We start from the raw sequence: 25092 nt of genomic DNA, 5'->3' as shown, positions 1-25092 counted from the left end.
GTTGCTTTGGTGGGGGCTAAAAAAGCAGATTAATTTATTCCCTCAAACTGCAAAAAAATAGACTTTCCCTCTTTCTTTTAATAGAGAAGCTTCTCTCCTCTTCCTTGCCCCCCCAGGAGCCTAGCAAGCAGGTCACAGCTCAGCTTTGCAGCTTGGCCACCCCTTTGGGTCTGCACTAAGCCTCTTCCAGCAGTCGGTAGAGAAGCCACCCGAGAAGCCAGCAGGCCCTGGGTCCATCCTGCTGCCCTCCTCTGAGCTGGCCCTGCCTACAGAAGTGGGAAGCTGGTGGGGTCAGGAGGTGACAGGCAGAGGTGCAAAGGTTTGGAGGGGACAGGTAGGAGTTATCAGCTGGGAAGCAGGAGAGGGCAGAGAGGGCAGGGTTGGGGCTGCCGGGGAGGGGGGGAAGGAAGGAGCCCAGCTCTGCTATTAACTGATGACGTTGAGCGCGTTAACCAGCGAGTGGAGCTCATCCCTTACGCTCTCCAGGGAGCGGCAGATGGTCTGAGGGCTGTCCAGGAGCTCGATGCTGTGGGTGTAGGGCTCATATTTCACCGAGAAGGGCCTCTTGATGTGTGCTGCGTAGTTCCTGCAAGGAAAGGGTGCAGAGGTGGGTCCTGGGCCTCCCTCACACCCCTCACCATTTACCCAGCTCCCAAGAGTTAGTGCCTCCTTTAAGCAGGGTTTCTAGGTTGGCTCAAAAAGCTCTGAGACCCCTCACCATTTACCCAGCTCCCAAGAGTTAGTGCCTCCTTTAGGCAGGGTTTTTAGGTTGGCTCAAAAAGCCCTGAGACCCCTCACCATTTACTCAGCTCCCAAGAGTTAGTGCCTCCTTTAAGCAGGGTTTCTAGGTTGGCTCACAAAGCTCTGAGACCCCTCACCATTTACCCAGCTTCCAGGAGTTAGTGCCTCCTTTAAGCAGGGTTTCTAGGTTGGCTCAAAAAGCTCTGAGACCCCTCACCATTTACCCAGCTCTCAAGAGTTAGTGCCTCCTTTAGGCAGGGTTTCTAGGTTGGCTCAAAAGACTCTGGTTCCCCACCCATCCTGGGCTACAGCAGGAGCTGAGAGCCAGCCTGTTCATCAAGCAAGACCACAGGTTTGACTGAGGTTCTATGGGCTCACCTCAAAGCCAAGGGCATGCTGAAGGGGTCACTTCCATGGCCATCATTAGGCCTCCTCTGCTTCAATTTGATTTTTCCAAGATGCCAAGGAGAGTTAGAAGCCAACTGCAGGGGAAGCCCATGCTATTACAGCATTGCATTCCTAAATCCTTTCTGACATTCATTTTTTGACTAATCTCTGCTTGGGGAAGAGGGGGAACAAGCTACAAGATGTATTGAAGGGTAGATCTGAAAGGCAATGGCTCAGGTCTGGGTGAGGGGATAGGAATGGCACCACCAGACCCACAAGTTTGGGCAAAGTTGTGCTGTTGTACCCCAAGCAAGCTGCAGTCTAGATGTCAGTGACAAGCCTGACTTTAGCTGATACCTCTCATGAGCAAGTCCTTGTTGCTACCTTCCTCATGGAGAAGCACATGGCCAAGTGGAAACAAGAAATAAAAAGCCAAGGGTAAGGCTTCCCCAAAGTTGTCCCTGCTCACTTCCAACACTGAGGTCTGTACACTTAGGGTGATAGAATTGTTCTGGTTGGAAGGGACCTTTAAGGTCATCAAGTCCAACAAAACCACATCCCTCAGCACAACAGTAACCCACTTTTAAAACCCCTTCAGGGGTGAGGACTCCAGCACCACCCTGTGTAGCCTGTTCCAGGGCTGGACAAACCTTTGGGGGAAGGTACTTTTCCTGATATCTAACCTAAGCCTCCTCTGGTGCAACTTAGGACTGCTTCCTCTTGTCCTGGTGATGCACTTGCTAAGGTACAGGGCTGGGGTTTTCACCCCGGTGATTGTGTAAATATGGAGCTGGGAGTCCGTACTGAGCTGCTCGTGGCTACAATCTCACGCTGGAAAAGCCTGGGAAGACGAGGGGACAAACAGGACTAGCAACAGGCATGCTCCTGGCCTCTCCTGAGGCTTCACCCTTTCGCTCCTGGATTGCTTAGCTTAGGGTACCCTCTTGTGGCTGCTGCGGCTCTGCTCTAGCGCAGGGCTGGGGAAGAAGAGCATCCCTTTCTCGGGCAGAGATGCTTTTCTGACTGGAGCTGCATGCCAGGGGAAGTCTAGGCCTGAATTCTTGGGGTTTGAGGCACTGAAGTGAAATGATAGAATCGTTTCAGTTGGAAAAGACCTTTAGCATCACCGACTCCAATAGTTCTCTAACTCTGCCCAGGGCTGGTGCTAAACCACATCCCTTAGCACCACATCTGAGCCTTTTAAAACACCTCCAGGGATGGGGGTTCAGCCACCTCTCTGGGGAATCTGTTCCAGGCTTTGAGAGCCCTTTCAGTGAAGAAGTTTCTTCGAAGGGCCAATATAAGCAGATAAGGCCAAGGAACAACAGACAAAGCCACAGACTAGAGCTGTAAGAGACTCATAGAATCATTTAAATTGGACACTTCCTCTAGGATTATCAAATCCAACCATGAACCCAGCAAACCATGTGCCTAACCAAGGGCCACACTTGCAGGGTAACAAAACTGCACACTCCCCTTGTCCACCTCCCAGAGAGGGTAACCCACCTCAATTCAGTCAAGTTGGAAAAGACCACAGAGATCATGAAGTCCAACCTATTATTACCTATCACCTAACACCTCCTGACAACTAAACCATGGCTCCAAGTGCCACATCCAATCCCCTCTTGAACACCTCCAGGGATGGTGACTCCACCACCTCCCTGGGCAGCACATCCCAATGGCCAATTACTCCTTCTGGGAAGAACTTTCTCCTCACCTCCAGCCTAAACTTTCCCTGGCACAGCTTGAGACTGTGTCCTCTTGTTCTGGTGCTGGTTGTCTGGGCGAAGAGACCAACCCCCACCTAGCTACAACCTCCTTTCAGGAAGTTGCTAGAGAGCAATAAGGTCTGCCCTGAGTCTCCTCTTCTCCAGGCTAAGGCACCCCAGCTCCCTCAGCCTCTCCTCACAGGGCTGTGCTCAAGACCTCAAGAGCCCAGACAGATGGACTCTTCTCTATTCATCTTCTGTATGATACAGCTCATCTCTGCCCAGTTCCCCCAGGCAAGATGCAGCTCCCCTCCCTTACCAGTGCTATCAGCCACAGTGATGACTCATTACACAGCTAATAGTTAGAAACTTGCCCTCCAACATGGAAGTGCTCACTTGACACCTTCCTGAAGCATCTAAGCAGCAACACCAGTGCCTGGAAGTGCACTGAGGGCTTTGTGTCCAGCCTAGAAAGACTGGTGGGGAGTTTTCTTTCTGGGAAAAGAGGCTTTTCCTGAAGAAGAACACTGATAATCAGGCAACTGCCAGTAATGCACGAGATACAGATGTTTGGATGTTTTCATCTCATTCAGCAACATCTGTGTGGTCTCTGAGCTCTTTAAAGAGGAGCATTTGCAGCGCTTGACACTGTCAAGACTCTCCAGCCTAAACTTGGCTGTGGCTGTGGTGGATTTTTCCTTTCTAAATGCAAGGAAATGACTCATTAGGCAGCAGTTTGGTGGTGGTTTTTCTCTTCTTTCCAAGCAGCCCAATGTGTGTGTGAGAGGAGGATGGGCTCCCCAGGTGCCTGCTGTGGAGCAGCTGGACCCCAGGTTGTAGGAAGGGTGCAAGTGAGGCTAGCAAAGGCAGCAGATGAACCACAGCAGTGCTCACCACGTGGTTTGTAGGAAATCCTCCACTTGCAGGAACTGCAAACTCATGTGCACTGTGCAAGCACTTCACCTCATCCTGTCCCCTCCCTGGGCTAAGATAAAATGGTAGAGGCAAAGGGTTCCTCTGTCAGTCAGATGTTAAAGGATTGAGCTTTCCTCCAATGGGCAGTTCTGGTTATGGCCAAGAAAGGGCTCTTTTGACCAGATGTCCATGGCTAGAGGTGCCTCTCTCTATCCTGTTTGCAGTGTTCTGAGATGGGGAAGCAGAGTTACACTGGTGGGATGCTGGCTGGGGCCTGTTAACCCCTGTTAAGCAGCCTAGGAAGAAAAAACTTCTCCTTTCTTTCTTCTTTTTTTCCCCCCATGGCTCAATCTAGCCACATCAAGCAAATATGTTCTGTTTATGTACCAAGCTACTAATGATGCCTGGGGTTTGAGGTGGTTTTTATTTCACTGGTTGAATGACAAACAGGTAAGTTCCCCAGGAGCTGCTCAGAAGGACAAACACCAAAGGTCTTTTCCAACCTGGTTTATCCTATCCTATCCTATCCTATCCTATCCTATCCTATCCTATCCTATCCTATTCCATTCCATCCTTTCTGCACCCTACATTCAGAGAATGCCACCTTTGGGAGCAACTTTTCACTCCTCTCCTGAAACTTTCACCCACAAAGTGCTACATGATGCAGAAGCCCACGTTTGAGGAAGACACACTGGAGAGATGTTCCCTGGAAGGACAGGGGTACCTGACCTGTATCACTTGGCCCTCCAGCAGCAAGGAGGACGAAGGGGTTCTGGTGGGTGGTTTGGGTCTCCAATTTGTGGACCACCAGCCCTCTGCTATGTTGCTTGGCCTCCCCTGGGAACTGGAGGTAGTCTGTAACACCTTCCTATGAGAGCCAGACAGGTGGCCTAGATTTGTCCCTTCTCACTTCTTCAGGCTCATCTTCAAGAGTGCCTCCCACACCATCCCACCCCTCCACTCCAGGGCTGGACCCATGCCCTTCCCTTGAGTCCAGCATATTTTTGGGAGGCTCTTGGGTGAACCTAAGGGACTGAAGTTGAACCCTGTAGGAGCTGGAGCATTGCTTTACTTCAAAAGACCTGACAACAGTTTCCAGAGTACTTTTTAGCCCTTGAACTGAAAGGAAGTATGGTGTCAAGCCCTGTTCCAATACATTATAGCTTCTTTTCCTTTCATTTGGGCCTCTCTCACTGCCCAGTCCTACCTCAGTTTATTTTTGGCATCACTGAAGCTCTCAGACACAAAATATACAGGCTGGTAGTTCTGGTCCTGGTAGGGCTGGACAGCAGCAGCATCGGGGTCGAAGTCCCTCACCTCTGGCTCATCTGACAAGGAGTGCTGTGGGCACAGCAGAAAAATTCTGGTGTGAAACTGAAGGGATCAGAAAGCACATGTGTGGTAGAGGTGGAGGAGAGGTTGGGGTAAGTCATTTTGCTGTGTAGGGTCTAGAGAAGAGGGGCAAGTTATGCTGGGACTTACTATGAGCTCCCCGTAGGAAGACAGGAGCCCTGCTCCGTAGGCTTTGACTATTCCATTCTGCCTGCAGAGCCCAAACTCCACCGTGAACCAGTAAAGCTGTGAGAGGGGGAAGAAAAAAGGCTTAGGGGACACAGCTCATCTTCATCTCCCTGCCACTTCTGAGCCCTTGCATCATGGCTGGGGTTGGTTAAATGAACTGATGCCTGGCGCTTTGTCCCACCTCCTTACCCTGCACCCACTGCTGCCAGAGCAAAGGGCTCAACCAAGTTGCTGCCGCACCAGGACAGGAGGAAACGGTGTGCCTGGGCTGGCCTCCTGTGCCCAGCTGCTGTGTGGAGCTGGCATTTGGTGCCCTTGGAGCAGGACAGGTCACCTTGGCAAGGGAAAGCCAAGGGAAGCAGATGTCATTTAATCCCATCCCAAAGAGTCCCAGCAGTGCTGCTGTTAGAAATATGATGCTTGATGATACCCTGGTGCCTGAGAAAACTGGGTTAATGTGGAAGCTGTTTAACTGATCCCTGCTCTGCACACTCATCATGGAAGAGTAGGGCTGGGGCAGCTCAGGTGAGGGCTCTGAGCCTGCAAATCTGGGGCAGCCAGGCTGGACCAGTCCCCTCGGTGCCACAGAAGTGCTACTGGTGAGTCCAAGGCCCCCATCCCGCAAGGAGGAGAACTTACTGTGGCAAGTTTCTCAATTTCTTCATCAGTTGCTCCCAGAGATGCCAGCCCAATGTCCTGGGAAGAGAAGGGAAGGGACTGACACCAGGACAGATTGGATCTGAGGGCTTTACATGTGGATTGCTCTAGTTTATTGCCTTGGGACAAAAAATACTGTTGCTCTGCACTGCCACTGTGGCTTCACTGTGGTCAGACTAAAGGGCTGGAAGCCCTCTGCTGTGAGGCCAGGCTGAGAGAGTTGGGCTTGTTCAGCCTGGAGAAGAGAAGGCTCCAGGGAGACCTTCTGGTGGCCTTGCAGTGCTTAAAGGGACTGATAAGGAAGCTGGGGACAGACTTTTGTGCAGGGCCTGTTGTGACAGGACAAGGGATGATGGTTTGAAACAAAAAGAGTTCAGAGTGGAGAGGAGGAAGAAACATTTTAGACTGAGGATGGTGAGACTCTGGCCCAGGTTGCACAGAGAGGTGGGAGATGTCCCATCCCTGGAACCATTCTAGGTCAGGTTGTTAGGGGCTCTGAGCAACCTGCTCTCAGTTGCAGATGTCCCTGCTGACTGCAGAGGGGTCAGAGGGGTTAAAAGTCCCTTCCAACCCAAACCATTCTATGATTCCATGACAAAAACATTTGGCTGCAGAGTCTGATTTTTTGCCACTCTGTGTGAGGGTTCTCAGTCTAGGGCTCCTGAACCTTATGTTCAATGTAAACAAATCCTAGAACGAGAACAGGTTTAGGTGATGAGACTGGGGTCACTTTGGAGTTCCTGCCTCCTGGGGACTCGCAGACATCCAGCTTACCTGAGAGAACTGGGCAAAGGTCTTGTCAGCCAGCATGGGGACGTGCCCCAGCAGCTCGTGACAGCAATCCCTGCCGGCGCCCGGGGCGGGAAAGAGGAAAATGTGGTCAGCAGCAGGCAGAGTTTGCCCCTTCAGCAGAGAGGGCAATGGGTGGCCAGGCGTGGGGCCCAGGCAGGGGATACTCACGGCTCGGGGGAGTGCATGGGCGAGGAGGCATGGCGGATGTACTGCGTGCACTGGAAGACACGGAAGGCCAGGCTGGCCAGGAAGTCCCGCGCCGACAGCAGGCCGGCCACCGGCCGCAGCTGGAAGCCAGTCCTCTCTGAAACAGTGCAGACCAGCTCTGTGGGGTGCATGGCCCATGGGCTGGGGTGCTGGCCCATGCTCCCGGGATGGACAGCAAAGGCATCGGTGCTGCAAACCAACGGGCTTCTGCTGTGCCATGCCTAAGCTTTTTGTTCTTATTAGGGAGCAACATCTACTCTGTAGGTGCTCACTGGGATCATCTGACTGTAGGCTTGGCCTCCAGTTGCCAGTCCTCTCTGAAACAGTGCAGACCAGCTCTGTGGGGTGCATGGCCCATGGGCTGGGGCGCTGGCCCATGCTCCCAGGATGGACAGCAAAGGCATCGGTGCTGCAAACCAACGGGCTTCTGCTGTGCCATGCTTAAGCTTTTCATTCTTATTAGGGAGCGACATCTACTCTGTAGGTGCTCACTGGGATCATCTGACTGTAGGCTTGGCCTCCAGTTGCCAGTCCTCTCTGAAACAGTGCAGACCAGCTCTGTGGGGTGCATGGCCCGTGGGCTGGGGCGCTGGCCCATGCTCCCAGGATGGACAGCAAAGGCATCGGTGCTGCAAACCAACAGGCTTCTGCTGTGCCATGCTTAAGCTTTTCATTCTTATTAGGGAGTGACATCTACTCTGTAGGTGCTCTCTGGGATCATCTGACTGTAGGCTTGGCCTCCAGTTGCCAGTCCTCTCTGAAACAGTGCAGACCAGCTCTGTGGGGTGCATGGCCCGTGGGCTGTGCTGCTGGCCCATGCTCCTGGGATGGACAGCAAAGGCATCGGTGCTGCAAACCAACAGGCTTCTGCAGTGCCATGCCTAAGCTTTTCATTCTTATTAAGGAGCGACATCTACTCTGTAGGTGCTCACTGGGATCATCTGACTGTAGGCTTGGCCTCCAGTTGCAGTCCATTGTGTTTAGCTGCAGTCCCTGCCACCTCAGGTCACCCCTGTCCTCTCCGGGCTCCACCAACTCTTCTCCCAAGTCTCAGCTCACATGCTCCTCCTTTTGGTTCAGGTTTCCCAGCTGTAGCTGCCACCCCCATGCTGGAGGGCTGGCAGACCCTGGAATGGGTAGCCCAGGCTTGTACCCACCTTTCAGGAAGCGAGAGACCTCCTCCAGCTGAGGGATGTTGTTCTCATTGTAGCCACAGAATTTCTCCAGTAGACTGAAAGCTTCGAGGTACTCCTTGCAGGCATGGGTAGGGTAGAGGCTCTTCAGGGTGCTGTACACCTCCTTCCTTCAGAACAAGAGGTGGCAGAAGTTCAGTGCCTTAATGTGTTTAGACCTGTCCTCTAGAGAGAGGTCCTCTATCCCTCCAAGCTTCTTGTCCTTTTTCATCTCCTTTTGCCACCACTAAGTCTATGTGCACCTTGCTAGGAGTCTGTAACATACTGACACACATTCAAGTGAGCCTGCAAAGTCAGCAGTTGCAGCTACACAGGCTTATTTCTGACCTTGAAGGTCAGAAGGTTGTATTAAAGCTATTAACTGGAATGAAAATATTTTCCCTGTCAGTTAGCTCCTGAAGCTGCACCATGAAGACAGTCAATATAACCAGGAGATGACCTCATTTGGGAGCCTGTGTAGTCAGCTCATATGAGCTGGCCTTGTTTTCAGAGACACACCTGCAGCAATACTCCTTCAGATGCTCATGTTCAGAGAAAGCATTTTCCTGTGAGGCCAGTGAGGTGCCATGAAGATGCTCAACATGGGCCTCATGCTCCTATAACTGCCCTTTGTTTGGAGGCTGTTTCTAAACCAGGACCCCTTAGAGAAGTAGGAGCCTGAAATATCTACCTCACTTTCTGGGGAGACTCCTTAAGAGGAAACTCTTGGGGGGCTGCAGCAGGAAAGGACTCTTGGTGCAGCCCCACGAGAGGAAGAGATGGAGCAGCACTGGTTTGGAGGTAGCTGGCTCTGCCAAACGCAGTCCCTACCATAAAACACCATGCAGTGGGGTTGATAACAAGCTATTAAGTAGGTTGCTTACACTCCTGATAGTATCCAACAGGTCACAGAATACAGAATTAACCAGGTTGGAAAAGGCCTTCGAGATCATCGAGTCCAACCTCTCACCCAGCACCATCTAATCAACTAAACCGTGGCACCAAGCGCCTCACCCAGGCTCTTTCTGAACACTTCCAGTGATGGTGACTCCACCACCTCCCTGGGCAGCCCATTCCAATAACCATTTGGGTTTTGGCTCCCAATTTCTAGTAGTGAAGGCAGAAAAGGCCACAGACCAAAGGAGGGCTCACCAGGTCGCAATCTCCTCCGCTGTGTACTCCACGCGTGGGATTGGGTCCCCGCTGCAAGGCAAGCACACTGTTACTGACAGCAGCAGAGCACAAGCCAGGCTCCTCTCCCCTTTGGAGAAGCTCAGCATAGAATCATAGAATCAACCAGGTTGGAAAAGACCCCAGAGATCATCAAGTCCAACCTATCACCCAACACCTCCTGACTAACTAAACCATGGCTCCAAGTGCCACATCCAATCGCCTTTTGAACACCTCCAGGGATGGTGACTCCACCACCTCCCTGGGCAGCACATTCCAGTGGCCAATCTCTCTTTCTGGGAAGAATTTCTTCCTAACATTGGGCCTAAACCTCCCCTGGCACAGCTTGAGACTGTGTCCTCTTGTTCTGGTGCTGCTTGCCTGGGAGAAGAGACCAACCCCCACCTGGCTACAACCTCCCTTCAGGTAGTTGTAGCAATAAGGTCTACCCTGAGCCTCCTCTGAGCATGATGGTGACCAACCTGCTTTAAACCAAACAAAGGAGTGGTAGGACCCAGTCTCATCATTGGGTCGTAGGACCCAGTCTCATCATTGGGTCCCTCGTGGATTGGATGCCACAAACACACAGGGAGGCAAAATCACTGCCTTGGCCAGAGGTTATAAATGAGCAAAAGCTTAGCAGGCATAACTTTTTCCAGATCAAAAACAAAAAGAAAAGGAAAAAGAAAGAAAAAATTATGTTCACTGGAAAAAAAACAAACAAAAAAAGGGAAACTTTGTGTGAAAACAAATTAATTTGATGTTCCTGAACTTCAGGGGGCTGCCAGCTCCAGGAATGAATCAGCAGTTGGGAAATAGAAGCAGCCCATAAAGAAAAACTAAACACATTTGAACTGCAGTGAAAAGATATTGTCAGTGAGATTAAGGATGGCAAGAAAAGGAAAGCTTAACGTTGACATGAGTGGGAGCTAAAGCAAACTGACACTTTTGGCTCTTTCTGCATCATAATTGGCAATTGTAGTTCCCAAATCCTTCTGTTCTGTCGTGGAACAAATGAGATAGTCACTTCTCACAGCGATAAAGCATAGCTCCTTTCCACTAACAGCCTGGAGGGATGCTGCACTGTGGCTCGTAAAAGCCAGCCTGCAGATGAGATGTGAGAGAGGACATCTCAGATGGGGGCATCAGCTTAGGACAGTGCTGCTTCCCATGTCCCTCACGACTCTCTTGCTGGCACAGAGTCTTTTTGTGCACTTACTGTTAGGATGAAACATCAATGTCTATATTCTGGGCTTCAAATCTGCACTGAACGTGGAACCTAACAGGGCAGAAAGCCATGCTGGGATCACACCAGTTGCAGGGGTAGCTTGAGAGGGTGACCCACATAACTTCCCTAGCCACAGCTGAAATCCACATTTCAAGTGCTGCTCGAGAAGGTGACCTATATAATTTCCCTAGCCACAGCTGAAATCCACATTTCAAATCCTGCTCTGAGAGGGGCATGCTACAGTGGAAGGCAGTGTTCCTGAATAGGATCTAGGGATTATTTTACAGCCCCAGCTGAATATTAGAGCTCCGTCTGATGCTGTAGTGAGGGGGCTGAGAGCTATCACTGCACGCTTCAGCAAAGGAATATTAAGCAGGAGTACAAGAGATAATCTTAAATCTCTCTAAGACAGTGATAAGACCATTACTGGAATCTATTTCATTTACCAGAGAGAGTTAAGAGGTGAACCCTTTTAATCTAGAGATACCCTCACAGCAGAAAGAAACACAAAGAGATCTGATAGCAGCATTCAACCCAGCAGATGAAAGGCACACACAATCCAGTGGGTGAAAGCTAAAGCTACCAAAGTTCAGTTTAGAAATAAACTCCACATTTATTATGGTTTTTTCCCCCACAGCCAGGACAATGAATCATTGGAACAGATTTTTTTCTGGGCAACTTTTTCAAGTAGTTGAGACACTGAAGTGGAAAGGAGATAGCATTCTAAAAGAGAGGCTACGCTTCAAAAGGAAGTTTGAGGTCCTGATGGAATTCTGCATGGCTATGGTCATGCAATAGAAGGTTTCTTCTGGCTTTGTCAATTCAGATTCATGACCACAGACATTCTTTAATGAAGAAGAGGATAGAATATGGAGAAAGAAGAGGGGCACACAGAAAGGCTGAATGGGGAGGAAAAGCATCGAATGACAATCCTCACTAGCAGTGCAAACTGGGGCATGAGGTGTTGGAAAGTAGAATAGAATTAATCAGGTTGGAAAAGACCATTGAGATCATCAAGTCCAACCTATCACCCAAAAGCATCTAATCAACTAAACCATGGCACCAAGCACCCCATCCAGTCTCTTCCTAAACACCTCCAGGGATGGAGACTCCACTACCTCCCTGGGCAGCACATTCCAATGGCAAGTCACTCTTTCTGTGAAGAACTTCTTCCTAATATCCAGCTTAAACCTCCCCTGGTGCAGCTTGAGACTGTGTCCTCTTGTTCTGGTGCTGGTTGCCTGGGAGAAGAGATCAACCCCCACCTGACTACACCCTCCCTCCAGGGAGTTGTAGACAGCAGCCCTGTGGAAAAGGATTTGGGAGTGATGATGGGTGAGAAGCTGGGCATGAGCAGGCAGTGAGAGCTTGCAGCCCAGAAGGCAAATCACATCCTGGGCTGCATCCAAAGCAGCATTGTCAGCAGATCCAGAGAGGTGATTCTGCCACTTTACTCTGGTGAGACTTCACCTGTAGTACTGTGTGCAGGTCTGGAGCCCTCAGTATAGGAAGGGCGTGGACCTGATGGAGAGGGTCCAGAGGAGGGCCATGAAAATGATCAGGGGGTTGGAGCAGCTCTGCTACTAGGACAGGCTGAGGGAGCTGAGGGTGTTCAGCCTGGAGAGAAGGCTCTGGTGAGACCTAATAGCAGCCTTGCAGTACCTGAAGGGGGCTACAGGAAGGATGGGGAGAGACTATTTACAAGTGCCTGCAGTGCCAGGCAATGGCTTCAAACTAGAGAAGGGCAGATTTAGATTGGATATCAGGAAGAAGTTCTTCACTATGAGGGTAGTGGAGCACTGGAACAGGTTGCCCAGGGAGGTGATAGAGGCTGCTTCCCTGGAGATATTCAAGGTGAGGCTCAAGAAGGCCTTGGGCAACCTGATCTAGTTGGGGATGTCCCAGCTGTTTGCAGGGAGGTTGGATTGGATGAGCTTTGGAGGTCCCTTCCTGGCTGGACCATTCTATGCTTCTATTCTATGACAAGAAGTCTCATGCAGGTGGCACAGTGACTTTCCAACAGCTTGCATCAGTGTGGCAAGGGTGTTAGGAAAGAGACTTACTGCTTATAGTGAAAAGCAATTTCTGCTATGGATTTCCTCCTCTGGCGATACACTTGGTCAGAGTAGCCCTGTGATGACAAAAAGCAGCAGAGAGAGGATTTTTAACCAGCTGCTACACTTTCTTACCCAACAAAGTTCATCACTGCCTAGAGAAAGTTCTCTGTGGTGGTCATTGCATCACAGTTCCCTGAGCAGCTGCACCGAGGTGATTCCACCTCCTTCCTCCTGAGGGAAGCATCGGGACTGCAGCACAAGGAGACGCCCACCCAGAGCAACTCACCGGGTGATCCAGATCTAAGTCGGGGTCAAACTTGGTGACCAAATGGTGGCACTTGTCCAGCTCGCAGATTTTTCTGGGAAACCAGTGAACTGTGAGGAGAGAGAGAAAGGGAAAGTCACCGTGGGAGTGAAGACGGAGCGTTCCCTGCTGGGAAGGGGTTGTACCGGCTGTGGAAGTGAAGAGCATCTTTGGCTGAGAAGGGGTTGTGAGGTTACAGGAGGTACATCTGACCTGGCATACATAAAGCACACATACAACAAACAGCACAAGACACAGCTGTGCCTTCTGGGCAGCAGTCCCACACACTCTTCACAGGATCACAGGATGTCAGGGGTTGGAAGGGACCCAAAGAGGTCATTGAGTCCCTTCACCTCTTGTCCTAGACTCAGCTCTAATTCCATGATCAGCATCTCAGGATGTCCCTGCCCACCTCTCAGCAGAGTGTTTTGTGATAAAAGTCCAGGAGAAGATGAAAATCAGCTTTTATTCAAGACCCTGGACCTCACATTAAAAGCAGATCCAGAGTTTTCAACTGGCTGCAGAGTGCTTGCTGCAGATCTCTAAGGGCTATTTCACAGTAAGATTCACCCTGCCTTCAGAGCAGGATGGCATGGGGAGTGCCTTGCAGTTTGGTGCTGGATCTGCACAGAATTCCAGACACATAGTTAGGAAAGGACTTCATAATCCAAAACACTGGAGTAGGGCTGGAGAACTTTGTAGGAGAGGTGTGAACAAAGCATGACATTTCAGCTCCTATTTCTGTCTTTCCCATTCAGCACCAGAAGAATTACAGGGTCACAGGATGTCAGGGGTTGAAAGGGACCCAAAGAGATCATCAAGTCCAATCCCCCCTGCCAGAGCAGCACCATACAGTCTAGCTCAGGTCACACAGCAATGCATCCAGACAGGCCTTGAAGGTCTCCAGAGGAGACTCCACAACCTCTCTGGGCAGTCTGTTCCAGTGCTCTGTAATCCTTACACTAAAGAAGTTTCTCCCTTGTGTTGAGGTGGAACCTCCTGTGCTGCAGCTTACATCCATTGCTCCTTGTCCTATCCCAGGGAGCCAGTGAGCAGAGCCTGTCCCCTCCCTCCTGACCCCCAGTCCTCAGATATTGAGAAACATTTCATCAATCCCCTCTCAGTCTTCTTGCCTATGGCCTCTGGAGTCTGCTGAGAAATAGCCAAGGAGGGAAGTGGCTTTCAGGATTCAGGTGTCCCAGGGACAGTCTTTTCTGTTTTGCTCCAACTCAGCAAGCAGAAGCCCTTCCACTTTCCTGGGAATAACAGAGTCTCCACCCTGTTCCTGCAGCTCAACCTCCCTCCCAAAGCCAAACAGTTTGTAAGTCACTTACATTTGTCTTCTTTAGTGGTCCTCACATCTTCTGCTACCCTCTTGATGGAGCTAATGAAAGTATTGAGGTCAGAGCTGTGGACTTCACAGCGCACAAAGTACTCCAGTTCAGCAGTCCCTTCGCGGGGCTTTCGGCTCAGCCTGGTCTCCAGGTGGTGAATTTTAGCCTCAAATGTCTTTGGGGACATGGAAAAGGAGAGCAAAAACATTAAAGGATGATAGAAACATCTGCTGGTATCACAGAATCACCCCAAGGTTGGAAGAGACCTCAAAGATCATCAAGTCCAACCTGTCACCACAGACCTCATGACTAAACCATGGCACCAAGTGTCACATCCAATCCCCTCTTGAACACCTCCAGGGATGGTGACTCCACCACCTCCCTGGGCAGCACATTCCAGTGGCCAATTACTCTCTCTGGGAAGAACTTTCTCCTCACCTCCAGCCTAAACTTCCCCTGGCACAGCTTGAGACTGTGTCCTCTTGTTCTGGTGCTGCTTGCCTGGGAGAAGAGACCAACCCCCTTCTGGCTACAACCTCCTTTCAAGTAGTTGTAGAGCGCAATAAGGTCTCTCCTGAGCCTCCTCTTCTCCAGGCTAAACACCCCCAGCTCCCTCAGCCTCTCCTCAAAGAGGCTCATGTGCATCCATGTGGGAGGGATTCCCTCTTATTTTGGGTTGCTTTTGTTTTGTTTTGAATCCTATTTCTTCTTTTATCCTCTTGCCCCCGCCCCCCAGCTAGGATTCACACACTTCTCCATCAGTTCCACAGCTTTTGCTTCTGGACAACCAGCAGGGCTGGTCAGCAGCTGTCAGCAGAAGCCTTCCACAGTGGGGTAAAGAAGATCGCATCAGGAGAGGAAACTGCTGCGGCGAAATGACACCTGCTGCGACCCCTTCTCCTTTGCCGTCCCACTTCGGGCTGGTTTTGTGCTGGTTGGGCTGGAAGGGGTTGGCCCCGACGCCGGCGGGGCGGGCGCTGGGGCACGGCGCTGTCCCTGGTGCTGCCCCGCGGGGCCGAGCTGCTCTCGGGGGCTGTGACGTCAGTTTGGAGCTCATCATCGTCAGGTGACATCATCTGGGTCCACTATCAGAACTGGCATCATCTGGACTCACTATCAGGACTGACATCATCTAGGATCACTATCTGCCCCTCTGCTCCGCTCTGTTGAGCCCCTCCTGCCCCACAGTGCTGGGGCCAGCTCTGGAGTCCTCAGCACAGACAGAGACCTGTTGGAGTGGGGACAGAGGAGGCCACAGTGCTGCTGGGAGGGCTGGAAGCCCTCTGCTGTGAAGCCAGGCTGAGAGAGTTGGGGTTGTTCAGCCTAGAGAAGAGAAGGCTCTGGGGGGGACCTTCTTGTGGCCTCTCAGTGCTTAAAGGGGCCAGTAAGAAAAATAAGGAGGGCAGGGTAGTGATAGGCCAAGGAGTAAGGGTTTGAGAGTGAAAGAGGGTAAATTTAGATTAGAATAAGGAAGAAATTCTCCATTGTGAGGGTGGTGAGGCACTGGAAGAGGTTGCCCAGAGAAGCTGTGGATGCCTTCTCCCTGGAAGTGCTGAAGGCCAAGCTGGATGACAGTGGAAGATGTCCCTGTCCACGGCAGGAGGGTTGGAACTAGATGGTCTTTATGATCCCTTCCAACCCAAACTGTTCTATGGTTCTGTGCTTCTTTAGCTCAGTGAAAGCTGGCAGCACAAGCCCAAGTCCTTGGGCAATGACCCACTCCTTCCAAAGTCTCTTCAAGATCTTTGGTAGAGGAAGGGACACGAGTTCTTTCGTTTAGTCAGAGGCAGGAAGAGGAGAAGGAACAGACAAGATGGCACAGGTAAATTAAATTTAGGGCTGTGGGTTTTTTTTTAATGTACCCACCAACTTCACTATTACATTGTCCCCTCAGCAATCAATACCTTTGCATTAATCTGACAGCCCTGATTGCATTACCCTATGCTTTGGCTGCATGCAACACATACAGAAGAGTGAAGCCAGCTTCCCTGCAGCCTAGTTCATGATGAGACAAATGTCATTATGCCCATCTGCTTTCATATCTTGTACCTGCATTGCCAGAGGGGTCTGGGAAATGAATCTTCCTCTGTTGTGCCTTGACATGCTTGTCTTTTTATTATATTTAAAGCTCTCTCTGTGACAAGCTCAAAGAGCTGCTTCCCCCCCCCCCCCTCTTTTTACTAGGCCAGCAGCAAGTAAATTGCTCTAGGAAAAACAACAAACAATATTTGAGCATAAACTGCTCCCAGTTCTTGCTTGATGTTTTAGAAGTTTATGGACTTTCAATGCAGTGCAACTTAAAATCTACCACACACAACAGCCTGAGCCTCCGTGTTTCATACCTGCTATGCAATCTGTTGCATCTGAAATGGTACATTGATGGATTTCCCATGCCTGATCTGGCAGCTGTGCACTTTCAGGAAGGACACCCCAGCCATGGCAGCACCAAAGCTTTCACCTGATGAGCTTGTCTCAGAGATTCTTTCAGGCTTGAGGCAACAGCAATAGGTGGCCCAGCAAACAGCTTTTCTTGCATCTCTCATCATAGAATCAATAAGGTTGGAAAAGACCTCAAGGATCATCAAATCCAACCTGTCACCCAACACCTCATGACTACTAAACCATGGCACCAAGTGCCACATCCAATCCCTTTTTGAGCACCTCCAGGGATGGTGACTCTACCACCTCCCTAACAACTCTCTCTGGGAAGAACTTTCTCCTCACCTCCAGCCTAAACTTAGAGGAGATGCAAGATGGTTTTTCATTGCTGAAGGTCTTAAACATTTGTCATAAGATTATCAGAGAGCTGCAGAAGCAAGCCTGTAGACAACAGCTCAAAGGAAGTCATTCCTCCTTCCTGTCTGGGATAAGGGAGACTTCATCTGGAGTGCCATGTCCTGTAGAAGAAAGGCATTGGTGTGCTGCTGCAGGTCTGGTGGAAAGCTGCCAAGATTTACATGAAGAAAGAGTGAGAGAAGAGGATTTGTTCAGCCTTAAGTGATGGGACCAGGGCCATTGGTTCACTGTCTACCTAGTGGGAGGGTATGAAGAAGACCAAGCCAGGCTCATCTGAAAAATACACCCAGGAGGAGATGGGCACAAGCTGGAAGCAAGGCCATTAAGAAGAAAAGAGAAAAAGCTTTTGACCATGAAGGCAGCCAAACATTGCTCAAGGGCTCCAGGGAGACTGTGGCATCTCTACCTTGGTGATAGTCAAGCAGCAGCAAGCACAGCCTCGAGCAACCTGCTGTGTGACCGGACCTGCTCCGAGCAGGAGGTTGGACCAGAGACCTCCAGAGGTCCCTTACAACTCACGTCACTGATTAACAGGAACACATTGTCCTCTCCTCTCACTGCTGAACTCAATGAAATTAAACTACTGTAGATAAAAAGATATCTCAGAACACCACTTTTGAATCCTTCTGGATTCAAAATGTCCTACCCAACTGTGGATGGTCATGTTTTAATCACCCTTTAAACAGGCAGCACTTACCTCTGTCCTTCCACTCCTGGTGCTGAGATCCTAGATAATGCAAAATTATATTGTTAGCTAGAGGGGGAAAGTTCAATTAGTCACCAGTTTTCCTTTGTATGGCAGCTGTATACAAGGCACAGCTCTGCAGGCAACCAGCAGAACCTTTAACACGTGAACCAAATTCATCCCCAGAGGAGGGAGGTCATTGTGAAATCAATATACCAGCCTTACACCCAGGGTGGAGTCGTTCCTGCAGCTCTTTGACCAAGGACCAGCGTGGCAATGCTATTTAGAGACTGACAAAACCTTGACCCACAAGTAAGCTGGGTCTGGTCTGTAGCCATGCAGGGCACACATCTTGCTCTGAGCCTGAGATCACAGCCTGGCCATGAGACTGAAATGCTGAGCAGTGGAGGGAGCTGTCAGACTACACTGCAAAGCACAAGGGGGTGGCCTGTAGGAGTGAAACTATGTGGTTGGATCCAGTGATTAAGCAAAATTAAGCCCACAGCCTAACAGCACTGCCAGACTGAGGTATGGCTTATCCTTAGTGATGGGCCCCTCAGTTTAGGAAAGATGTTGAGGTGCTGGAAGGTGTCCAGAGAAGGGCAACAAAGCTGGGGAGGGGTCTGGAGCACAGCCCTGTGAGGAGAGGCTGAGGGAGCTGGGGTTGCTTAGCCTGGAGAAGAGGAGGCTCAGGGGAGACCTTCTTGTTCTCTACAGCTACCTGAAGAGAGGTTGCAGCCAGGTAGGGGTTGGTCTCTTCTCCCAGGTAATCAGCACCAGAACAAGAGGACACAGTCTCAAGCTGTGCCAGGGGAGATTTAGGCTGGATGTTAAGAAGAAGTTCTTCCCAGAAAGAGAGATTGGCCGCTGGGATGTGCTGCTCAGGGAGGTGGTGGAGTCACCATCACTGGAGGTGTTTAGGAAGAGCCTGGATGAGGCACTTGGTGTCATGGTTTAGTTGATCAGATGGTGCTGGGTGATAGGTTGGACTTCATGATCTCAAAGGTCTTTTCCAACCTGGTTAATTCTATTCTATTGCTGAAGGGAAGGAAAATTAAGCCCAGAGTTTAACAGCACTACCAGACTGAGGAATAGAATAGAATAGAATAGAATAGAATAGAATAGACCAGACCAGGTTGGAATGGTTCATCCTTAGTGATGGAAAGTAAAGGGCACAAGAAAAGCATGACTGTGGGGACACCAGACAAGTAACTGATCATTTGCAGTAGGTAGACCTAGTCTGAGTTTTCTTTAGTAGACTCAAGTGACATTTCTCACAGAAGAGCCATGAAACCTGCAGTGTGTTCCCTGCATCCCATGCAAGAGGTTGGGTACTCACCTCAAATACCTTAAGTGCACGGGACAGGGGTGAAGTCTTGGCTCCCTTGAGCATGAAGAAGAGGTTCAGCATGGCTCTCCCATCCTTCTCCTCGAAGACAATGGTCTCTGTGGACTCTGCAGCATCAGTGGCTGCAGCAGCAGCAGCAGCAGCTTCTCTTTCCTTCCTGGCATCTTCAATGAGGCTTTGACGTCTACCAATGAACCGTGGAGACTGAAGGTAGAATAGGAATGAATAATACTTCTGAGAGAGCTCCATGAGGTGAGGTATGGGAGCTGCATGGGGTATGGCAGCTGCATGGGGCATGGACAAGGTGCCTCAACACAGGAAGGATGCCAATGGCATCCTGGCCTGCATCAGGAAGTGTGGCCAGCAGGAGCAAGGAGGTCACTCTGCCCCTGTACACTGCGCTGGTTAGGCCACACCTTGAGTCCTGTGTCCAGTTCTGGGCCCCTCAGTTTAGGAAGGACATTGAGTTGCTGGAAGGTGTCCAGAGAAGGGCAACAAAGTTGGTGAGGGGTTTGGAACAAAAGCCCTGTGAGGAGAGGCTGAGGGAGCTGGGGTTGCTTAGCCTGGAGAAGAGGAGGCTCAGGGGATACCTAATTGCTCTCTACAACTACCCCAGCTGGCTACAACCTCCCTTCAGGTAATCCATTTGCTCTTTGTGTTTTCAAAGCCCACCTAATATTTCCCAGGAAAAAACTCATGGATGGCTCAACAGGAGCCAGCAGTGAGCACTTGCAGCCCAGAAAGCAAATCCCATCCTGGGCTGCAGCAAGAGAAGCACAGCCAGCAGGGCAAGGGAGGGGATTCTCCCCCTCTGCTCCTCTCTAGTGAGACCCCGCCTGGAGCACTGTGTCCAGTTCTGGAGCCTCTGTTACAGGAAGGATCTGGAGGTGCTGGAAGGTGTCCAGAGAAGGGCCACGAGGATGAGCAGAGCATTGTAAAAGTGACATTTGAAATGCAGGCTGGGAAAGTGCAGCACACCTAGACACCAGCCCTCCCACTCCCATCCAGACCTTTCTTTTATTCAAAACTCCCCTCTGAAATGACATTTGCTGATCCTCAGCCCCTTTATTCCTTTCTGGAAACACCTTCCAAGAAATAACCCCCACACTGCTGCTTGTGGTTTGCATCAGTGGTTTTCATCCCCAAGGAGAGAAGACAGCTAATAAATACCCTCAGCCATAAATCTAAAACCTTGTGAGCATGTGCTTGCCTTTCAGTGTGCTTTAGATCACTGCTGTGCTTAAAGCTGAGCCCCCTGTTTGCTTTGAAGCACCTGCAATAAGCAGAGCAAACAGCCTTGTGCCAGCCACAGCAAGCAGGCTCTGCAGCAGTCCCAAGCCAGGCGCTGTGCTGGCTAAGGATGTTTCATCACACCGTGCCCCAAGGTGCAGGATGTCCTCTCCCTCTTGCTGTTCAAGGCCAGGCTGAATGAGGGTTTGAGCAACCTAATTCTAGTAGAAGGTGTCCCTGACCATGGCATGGTTGGAATTAGATGGATTTTAGGCATGCAGACTTTGATCTCTTCAGGGATCTGCTGGCCAAGGTATTGTGGGACAAAGCCCTAGGGGGAAGAGGGGCCCAGGACAGCTGGGCAGAATTCAAATATCACCTTCTCCATGCCCAGGAGCAAAGTGTACCCACAAAGAGGAAAGCAGGAAAGAATCTTTGGGACTCCCTCCCCTCAAACCATTCTAGGAATCGATGCTTTTACTTCTGGGGTAGAGTGGAGGAGAGGAGGGAAGTTAGACCCCCGTGCTGGGGCTGCAAATCAGGTTAAAGTCTGACTGGCAGGAGTTGAAACAGTGAGACCTGGGTGAGTGGACAGGACAGGCATCCTTGACCACTCAGACCCGTGTGCTGGGACTGGGTGGACCCTGGCAGGCAGGGATGGAGGGGTTGGGTCCCTACCAAAGGATCCTGGAAGGTGTCCTCTTTGGAAGGCACAACTGGGTACAGATCTAGCCACAGTGAGAGCTTTAATTTGATATTGCCAAGCATTTATTTGCCTACCTAGGGCCTCATACATTCATTGACCTCTTAGCAAGAGTTAGTTTGCACCTCTTAGGAAGGATTAGTTCATTTTTCCTTCTTTGAATTTGCTGCAACCCAGAGTGCCACTAAAGCTCCTGTGTCCTGTGCTGAAGTGCTTTGCCTTTTCCCTCCTAGCTCTTTATTTGCAGCAAGGAAGAATGTTTGTAAAGCCTATCTCCCTCTCTGCAGCATGGGGACAGTGAGGTCTCACCCCTGCATCCCTGGGTGCTCCTTCCTGCCTGGCTTGCCTCCAGCTGCTCTCTCCTGCCCAGCTCTGCTTGTGTGCTCTGTCCCCAGCTACTCTCCTGGCTTGCCTCATAGAAATGGTTAGCACCAGAAAAGGTAAATAGCTTACAAAAGACTTTTCCAGTGTGAGTTTGAGGTTTGGCTGGCTCAGCTGCCACATGAAATACTTGTGGCTGCAGATGAGTTCTGGGCTGCAAAAGCCTTTGCCCACCCCATTTTTGTCTTCAGCAAGGTGTTGGTCTCTGGGGGATCAATAGCAAATGATGACCTCAGACCTGCCAGAGGTGGTGAAGCGATGAGTAGGGGCTGGGTGGCTGATCATCCCTGGCCACACTGACACCATACAAATGCAGAGTCATGCCTCTTGCCTGGTGGGAGCCAACAAAATAAATGGCAGGCTTGTGGAGATCTCCTGTGAGAGGAGATTTTAGGTGAGAATTTGGGGTATTCATTTTCTGCCCCCCCTGGAGAACTTCTATTCAAAGAAGGGCTGCAAAGATGATCTGAGGTTTTATTTCTACCCCAGCAGGTTGCCCATGCTCCTCCTGCCAGCCCACCCAGCCAGGGGCTCATTTCCCACCAAACACAAAGCAGCACCTCAGAGAGTGCAATAACCAAACACCCTCCTCTTCCTCAGACAGCAAGGAGCAGTTCAAACACTGATTTGAGGAGCCACACCAGGTTTTCAAGAACCACTTAAGCATTCATGATTTTGCCAGAGTGAAAATGGTTGTGTGTGAGAGAAGGATTCCTTGATTTCCGTTTATTAGAGAGCAAACTAACCTCCTTGCTTCCTGACAAGCACATTCCACTCCCCAAGACACCCCTCCCTGCCTGTGTGCTGGCTGCTTTCACTGAGTCAGAGCATCACAAGGAGAGGGGGTGAACAAGGCAGTGGGTGTAGGGGAAGGAAAGGGGAACCTCCATAACTGACCTGCTGGAACCACCCTGCTGATGCCTGCCAAATGCATTTGCTCCCTAACTAAGCACAACTCCCAGCTTTCCTCCTGCTGAGCACCCCAAGGGGAGTGCCCTCCCAATGCACCCACTGTCACCAGCTGCTCTGGCTCCTCCAGTGTCACCTACAGCCTGGCCTCGTTTCTGACCCACAGGACTGTCCCGTGCCAGCAGTCTGCAGGCTCCTCCTGTCTGCCCTGGTACTTTGGGTTAGGAGGTGCAACGTCCCTGTCCCTACAGCCAGCCCAACAGGTTGCCCAGACTTGGCTTTCTAAAGGCTCTTGGCAGCTCAGCAGGAAGTTTTCTTCTCTGTTCCCTGACACATACAGATCTGCGTGCAGAAGCATTTCTCAGGCTAAACCCAGGGCTGAGACCACATGGAGGAGGGCTGGGAACAGAAACAGGGGAGGGATGTGCTGGGAGAGAATGAAGCTCTGGCTGCAGCAGCAGGGAATCAACTGATTAATTTTCCTGTGCCTCGTGTGTTGTCTGAACTAACAGCCACTCTTGTTCACCGTGCTGGAGCAGCTGAAATCTCTGCAGGTTATTGCCTTGAATCCAGGAGAGCATTAAGAATTTCAAATCACCTTTCACACTGGGGATTCCTTCTTACTCCTGCCTCAGGTCTATGGGTTATTAACCTTGATTTTGGTTGGGGAAGGTGGAGGTTGCATTAGTCCAAGGGTTTATCCCCCTAAATGTTTGCATTTCACGTGTACCAGTATGTAGAGAGAAGTGTTCAGGTCATTTGCCTTTGCCAGCCAGCAGCCCAGAAGTGCCCATGTGGGGAACTCCCACAAAGGCATTGTTGGTCCCATCTATCCCTGCCTGCCTCTGCCTACAGCTAGGGGAGAGGCTGCAGCTCTCAGAGGGGAAGGGAAAGAAGTGGGGAAGGGTTGTCTTACCATGATGGCCTCAGCTTGCTTGGAGTCCAGCTCCGACACCGCCCTGCGGAAGCCTTTGGCTGCAGAGGTGGAGATGTTCGGGGTTGGCATCTTTGCTCCTCCACAAGGCTCTGCTCTCTGCTTTCCAGCTCCTTGCCAGCTTTTTATAGGGCAGGGCTGACGTCAAAGACTCTTTCAAACCTTCTCTCCCCCCCTCACCTCTCCATCACCACCTCCCTCCTTTCTCCCCCTCAGGCTGAGAGGAGGAGGGGACGTGGAGGAGAGAAACGTTTGTGTCCCATTAAATCTAATCGCCACAAAGATTGCAGACACCCTGCCTTCCCAGACCAGACCAGACACTCCCCCACCTGTTTGCCTGCACCCAAAAGATTTCTGCTCTGGGATTTTTTTTCCCCCCTCCCCTCCTTCTTCTCGTTGGAGTTTATTCTCGTGCTTTGTTTCACTCCGACACGTTTGCCTTCCCAGTTAGGGAGTTTCACGGAAGGTTTTTGATGGGTAAACAGATGAAATAAAACGGAGGAAGAGCTTCAGCCCCCTCCAGCCCTTCTCCCCCTTGTTTGCCTTGTCATTAAGGCAGGAAAGGAAGAGGAAAATAACACGGATTCCCCCAAGGCAGCCACGGGACTGGATGCTGTTCTCACCTAGCTCCTGCCAACACTGTGCTCTCCCACCGCCCCGTGCCTAGGTTTGGCCACCTAAAGCTGACAGCAGGATGGCAGAATTTGGCCCCTTGATGCCTCAGAGGGGAAATACCCTCTAAAGAAAACAACCTGGGAAAACCCTCTCCATCCTGCCTTCCCCAGGGCTTTCCTCTTGCAGTAATTCCTCAGAGACCGAACAGCCAAGACAGGGCTGTGACAGGGGGTGGCAGCTCAGGACCCGTCCCAGGACTCTGCTTTGCTGTAACAGCATCAGGCTTGGTAGAGTCAGGCAACGGTTGGCCCTGATGAGCTCAAAGTCTTTTCCAGCCAAAAGGATTCTGTGAGCAGTGGCCTTTCAGTCCCAGGGGATTTGCAGCAGCTCTCCCAGCCCAAACAAGCACTGTGGGGATGCTTGCTCCTGCTTTCTGCGAGCCACCCCTGCGCTAGGGACGGGCCACCAGCTGGCACAAACGGCTGTGGCAGGGAAGCCACTGGGGTTTCACCATCCAGCCGTTGGAGAGCTCAGAGCTGTGCCTACCACAGCATGGCTCTGGGAGACGTCTACTGAAGACAGCTGGTGCCTTCAGGTGCTGGCTTGTCCTTCCTGCAGTGGGACAGCCGCTGTTGTGGCAGGGTGCTGATGATTTCTGCAGCGCCAAAAGCCCCGGAGGGTCGACATCCCATTGACAGCCTCAAGGCCTCTTGAGGAACAGACAGCACGAGCAACAATGCCAGCTCCACCAAGGCAGCCTGGGAAGCCCCAGCTGGCTAGAGCTTGGTAGGAGTTGAGGCTGAAGTAAGCACTTGGCAGCAGCAGGTTCAGTAATGAGCCAAAATTAAGTTGAAGGCAGGAGGAGCAGCTTCCCTTGCTGCAGGTGCTGGGGACACCCTGCTCTGTGCTATAGTGAAAACCACTTTCTTTCCCTTTCTTCCTTTCTCTCTTTTTCATTTTCTCTTTCTCTTTCTCTCTTTTTTTGTTTTTGTTTCCTCTTTTTTCTCTTTTTCTTCTTTCTTTCTCCTTTCTCTTTTTCTTCTTTTTCTTCTTTCTTTCTCCTTTCTCTTTTTCTTCCTTTTCTTTATTTTTCTCTTTGTCTTTGTCTTTTTCTCTTTCTCTCTCCCTTTCTCTTTCTCTTTCCCTTTCTCTTTCTCTTTCCCTTTCTCTTTCTCTTTCTCTTTTTCTTTCTCTTTTCCTTTTTCTCTTTTTCTTATTCTCCTTTTCTTTCTCTTTCTCCTTTTCTTTCTCTCTCTTTCTCTTTTTCTTTCTCTTTTTCTTTCTCTTTTTCTTTTCC

General features: G+C 50.7%; 1 protein-coding gene across 1 annotated transcript; it reads right to left on the bottom strand.

Moving 5' to 3' along the window:
• Nucleotides 1-426: 426 nt before the first annotated feature.
• TH (tyrosine hydroxylase) lies at nucleotides 427-23265 on the bottom strand. Its single transcript, XM_009906716.2, has 13 exons — nucleotides 23163-23265; nucleotides 19015-19227; nucleotides 14195-14369; nucleotides 12843-12931; nucleotides 12563-12630; nucleotides 9254-9304; nucleotides 8087-8232; nucleotides 6891-7026; nucleotides 6705-6774; nucleotides 5913-5969; nucleotides 5235-5330; nucleotides 4960-5093; nucleotides 427-586 (listed from the first exon to the last, which is right to left on the bottom strand). The coding sequence occupies exons 1-13, from the start codon at nucleotides 23250-23252 to the stop codon at nucleotides 427-429; spliced, it is 1485 nt and encodes a 494-aa protein (XP_009905018.1). The 5' UTR covers nucleotides 23253-23265.
• Nucleotides 23266-25092: the final 1827 nt, after the last annotated feature.

This window comes from Dryobates pubescens, chromosome 22 (genome assembly GCF_014839835.1).
Source record: "Dryobates pubescens isolate bDryPub1 chromosome 22, bDryPub1.pri, whole genome shotgun sequence".
NCBI lineage: Eukaryota > Metazoa > Chordata > Aves > Piciformes > Picidae > Dryobates > Dryobates pubescens.
The sequence above is the reverse complement of the archived record's forward strand: the minus strand, read 5'-3'. Positions and strand labels throughout refer to the sequence as shown.